This window comes from Sorex fumeus, unplaced genomic scaffold (assembly GCF_029834395.1).
Source record: "Sorex fumeus unplaced genomic scaffold, SorFum_2.1 ptg000051l, whole genome shotgun sequence".
Lineage (NCBI taxonomy): Eukaryota > Metazoa > Chordata > Mammalia > Eulipotyphla > Soricidae > Sorex > Sorex fumeus.
Genome location: NW_026606108.1, coordinates 27,680,865 through 27,685,517, shown reverse-complemented (window position 1 = coordinate 27,685,517; position 4,653 = coordinate 27,680,865). Strand labels below are relative to the sequence as shown.

The 4,653-nt window shown below is 42.7% G+C and overlaps 1 protein-coding gene across 1 annotated transcript; it reads left to right on the top strand.

Annotated features, from left to right (window-relative positions):
* The first annotated feature begins 1,349 nt into the window (after positions 1 to 1,349).
* On the top strand, positions 1,350 to 1,914 carry LOC130033070 (elongin-C-like). Its single transcript, XM_056124766.1, has one exon. The coding sequence runs from the start codon at positions 1,448 to 1,450 to the stop codon at positions 1,784 to 1,786; it is 339 nt and encodes a 112-aa protein (XP_055980741.1). The 5' UTR covers positions 1,350 to 1,447; the 3' UTR covers positions 1,787 to 1,914.
* The last annotated feature ends 2,739 nt before the right edge of the window (positions 1,915 to 4,653 follow it).

Here is a 4,653-nt window from a genome sequence, read left to right as displayed (position 1 = left end):
TTGATGAGGGCTGAGATGCTTCAGTCCAGGAGTACTCAAGGGACCTGTGGAACTGCACTGCTGGTGTTCAAAGGGGCCATGCAGTACTGGGGATCAAAGTCAAGGCCTCACACATGCCAGGCTTGGGCCCAGTGCTTTAGTGATCCCCCACCAATGTCTGTGGCAGTGATGAGCTAGAATAACACAAACAATGACAACAGGACACTCATGCCCCTTACTGAGATGACAAGCTTTGTATTCTAAATTTACCAAGATCTCTAAAAATAACTTATTTGTGGGATCTAGTTATGTACAATCTTTTCAGTCTCTGCTTGAAATGAGAATGATGTTGGCACAAGAAGCTGGAATATAATAACTTAAATAGCTACAAAGACACTTAAAATAATGGGAGTCCAGGGTCCAGCACGTGGTTCAGTGGAAAGCACCGAATTCACCTGTAGGAGATCCCAGGTTTCCAAACACAATTTTTGTGCATCAAGAAAAAAAAAGAAAAGGGATTATGACTGAATGTTACTCATAGTCCAATTCCATCTCTACACTCTGGACAGGGCCTGGTGGATAGCCTCTCATTCTGGGAAACAGGTTTAGATGCAGCAAAGGGGAAAGAACTTTAACAATGCGAGAACAAGAACAAAGAACAAATCTCAAATATCATACCCCAGACATTAATAAAAGAACACACAAAACCTAAAGTTAGTAGGAGGAAGAAATCACTGTCACTGTCCTCCCGTTGTTCATCGATTTGCTTGAGTGGGCTTAGTAACATTGTAGACTTGTTACTGTGTTTGGCATATCGAATATGTCATGGGTAGCTTGCCAGGCTTTGCCGTGCAGGCGAGATACTCTTGGTAGCTTGCCGGGCTCTCTAAGAGGGGCGGAGGAATTGAACTTGGGTTGGCCATGTTGACTGTATGCAAGGCAAACGCCCTACCCGCTGTGCTTTGATAAATATGCAGCCATGTCAGAGAGGATGGTGATGTCTAAGGTGATGTCAATCACCAGCAATTCTTGTGTTAGTGGCGGTGTGTAGACTTTTATTCTGAAGGATAATCCTATGAAGAAATTTGGGTCAAGAGTGCCTTGGCATCTGTTTTATTAATTTTCTATAAAATACATTTATATGTGTATGATCAATTTTTCAATGTGGCCAATAGTTAAATGTAAATAGAAATACAAAACATAAAATATATTTGACTTTGAAAAGCACAAGTTTATTTTAATATATCTTTCTGAAGTCACTATTCAAATTTATGAAGACTACAGTCCATTACATATAGAATCAGTACCGTAGCTTGGCAAGCAAAGACTGTTAGAATAATTGAGGACAAAATTTAGAGTATCTGGTGGTGGTGTGTGGGGTGCAGGTGTGGCGGCTGCAGTGGCTGCGGAGCTGATGAGAAATTCCTAAATTTCCTCTGGGAGTGAGGTAGAATTTCTTAAGAACATAATGGATGGAGAAGAGAATACCTATGGTGGCTGTGAAGGCCCTGATGCTATGTATGTCAAATTAATATCCTCTGATGGCCACGAGTTTATTGTAAAAAGAGAACATACTTTAACATCAGAAACAATAAAAGCCATGTCGAATGCCCCAGGTCAGTTTGCTGAAAATGTAACCAATGAAGTCAATTCTAGAGAGATCCCTTCACGTGTGCTATCCAAAGTGTGCATGTACTTCACTTACAAGGTTCGTTACACTAACAGCTCGACCGAGATTCCTGAATCCCCAATTGCACCTGAAATTGCACTGGACCTGCTGATGGCTGCAAATTTCCTAGATTGTTAAATAAAATAAATTATAATAAACTGTTAACTTTTTTTCAGTATTTAATACCCATAGTTCAGTTAGTAACTTTTCATATATAGGATGTTGCCTGTGTGCAATTGAACTTTTAATGTTCATTGCCAAGAAGAGTATCTTCTGTTCTTTTGCATAGCAATCACTTAATCACTTAACTTCCCGTTAGTCGGCGATTTGCTCGAGCGGGCGCCAGTAACGTCTCCATTTGTCCCTGTCACGTGCTAGTGTAGCCCAATGGCATCTGTTCGCTCTGGGAACATGAAGCGCCTCAAACCGATCATTCATGATCTTGATGAAGAAGTCTGACCATCTGGTAGGTGGGTGGCCACACGGTCTTTTGACATCCCGTGGAATCCTGTCGGTAACAGCTCTAATCCAGCGGTCGTTTTTAAATCTCATTACGTGACCAGCCCATCTGATTTTTGACACCTTGGCAAATGAGACAGCGTCCTTGATTCTTGATCGTCGACGGATGTCGGAACTCCGGATTCTTTCTCTCATTTGAGTGAAACTTGATACTCCAAGCATAGCTCTTTCAATTCTTCTTTGAGAGACCTGAATAGCGTTCTCATCCTGTTTGCGTAGGGCCCAGGTCTCTGAGGCATATGTTAATGCAGGAAGAACAGTGGAATCAAAGAGATGTGCCCGGAGCCGGAGGTTCTTCATCCTCTTAGCTATTTCTTCGACGTTCTTGAAGGCGTTCCAAGCCGCTCTCTTCCTCCTGCGCAGCTCGGGTGCCAGGTCATTTGTCATGTTGACTTCTCGACCTAGGTACACATAGCTGTTGCATTCGGAGAGGGTCATTCCATTGAGAGCGAATGGGGCATCAGGAACGAGGCTGTTTCTCATAAATATTGTCTTCGTAAGATTCAGCTGTAGTCCTGCCTTTCCACACTCACGGTCAAAGTCGGCCAGCATTTGTGCTGCTTGGCTGATGTTTGGTGTTATTAAAACAATGTCATCAGCAAAGCGGAGGTGGTGTAGTTGCTGACCATCTATCTTCACTCCCATTCCTTCCCATTCCAGTTGTCGCATGATGTTCTCGAGGGTGGCACTGAAGAGTTTCAGTGAAATGCCGAACCCCTCTCTTGACATCAACGATTACTTCTTTGTAGAATGGTGAGATCCTGGTAGTGAATCTGCAATACAGCTCACAGAGGATCTTGATGTATTGGGCTTGAATGCCCTGATTGGCTAGGGCTTCAATGACCGTTTCCGTCTCAACAGAATCAAAGGCCTTCTTTAAATCAATGAATGTTAAACAGAGCGCATCTTGAACTCCCGAGAAACCTCAATGAGCTTGGTTATCGTGTGGATATGGTCGATGGTGCTGAATCCTTTGCGGAACCTGGCTTGCTCGCATGGTTGCATAGCAATCAGAGCTGACATTCATTTGCTACATCAGTAAATTAAGGACATTTTTAAAAACTGAGAAATAAACTAATATGCCAATTTGTAGGTAACTTTGCCTTATATTTTGGATGTGATTTTTTTTTAAATTAATGGCTGGAGCGATAGCACAGCGGTAGGGCGTTTGCCTTGCACGCAGCCAACATGGCCGACTCGAGTTCGATTCCTACACCCCTTTCAGAGAGCCCAGCAAGCTACCGAGAGTATCTCGCCCACACGGCAGAGCCTGGCAAGCTACCCGTGATGTACTCAATATGCCAAACACAGTAACAACAAGTCTCATGATGGAGATGTTACTGGACCCGCTCGAGCAAATCGATGAACAACGGGAGGATCGTGCTTCAATGGTGGCACAGTAAATGCTAAAATTTAGGCATAAATGAACATTTTCTACAAGTAAGTAATTGGCTCTGTATTTTTATGTTTTGTTTTGTTTTTTTTTAAACTATCCTGATCTTCTAGACATCATTAGTAGCATTATTAGTTATGCAAATGTTGGATTATAAACATGTTTGTAACTTAGACAAGACTTCAATTTTTTTTATAGCTGTCAAAGACATAAGAGTTGAAATTTTTTATATGTCTTTTGATAAACTGCAGTATTGTTTAAAAAAATTTAGAGTATCTGATCAGAGGGAAATCAAGATTAGCAAAATTTCAAAACCATAATTCAATATCATTGTGAAAATTTATGAAGGGGTTAAAATCTTAGAATTTGTTAAAATCTAAGAATCTATTGTATGAAATTAAAATGTAACGTGAGGGGCTGGAGCAATAGCACAATGGGTAGTACGTTTGCCTTGTACGAGGCCAACCGGGTTCAATTCCCAGCATCCCATATGGTCCCCTGAGCACTGCCAGGAGTAGACAAGCAGTGAAGTAAAACAAAATTTATTTGGAGATTTTTTGAAGGGAAGGAGGGAGAGAGTGGAGAGTAAGGTGCTCACGAGAGAACCCCGGCTTCTCCAAGGGCGGAGAGAGCCCCTACACACATCCCACCATTAAACATGAAAGCATGAAAGTATGCAACTCAAGAGTGGAGATACAAGCACCACCAATGCTCGGGTACCACATGTGCTCTGGCCACATGGGAGCAAGCAGCACATGGGCTCAGGAAGCATATGTGCACCCTTCCTTTGCTCAAGGTGGCTTTTATATGGTTTCTCCAACCTGTCCCCATGTGAAGCTTCTATCAGGTAATAGTCCGTTGCTAAGAAGGTTATGAAAGGGTTGGGAGTGGTGATAGTGTTTGAAATTCCTTTCCTGGCCTTTTGTTTCTGCTGAAGCTTCTCTGGATCTGTTGCAGACGCCAGATGAGGGTCTTATCAGGCCTTCGTTCCTGTTTCTGCAAGGTTGGCCTTCAAAACTTCAGGGCTATTCCCAGGAAACTACTGCCATTGCCTTGGGAGGGGAGCCTTCCCTATCTGCCTGCCTGTCTACAT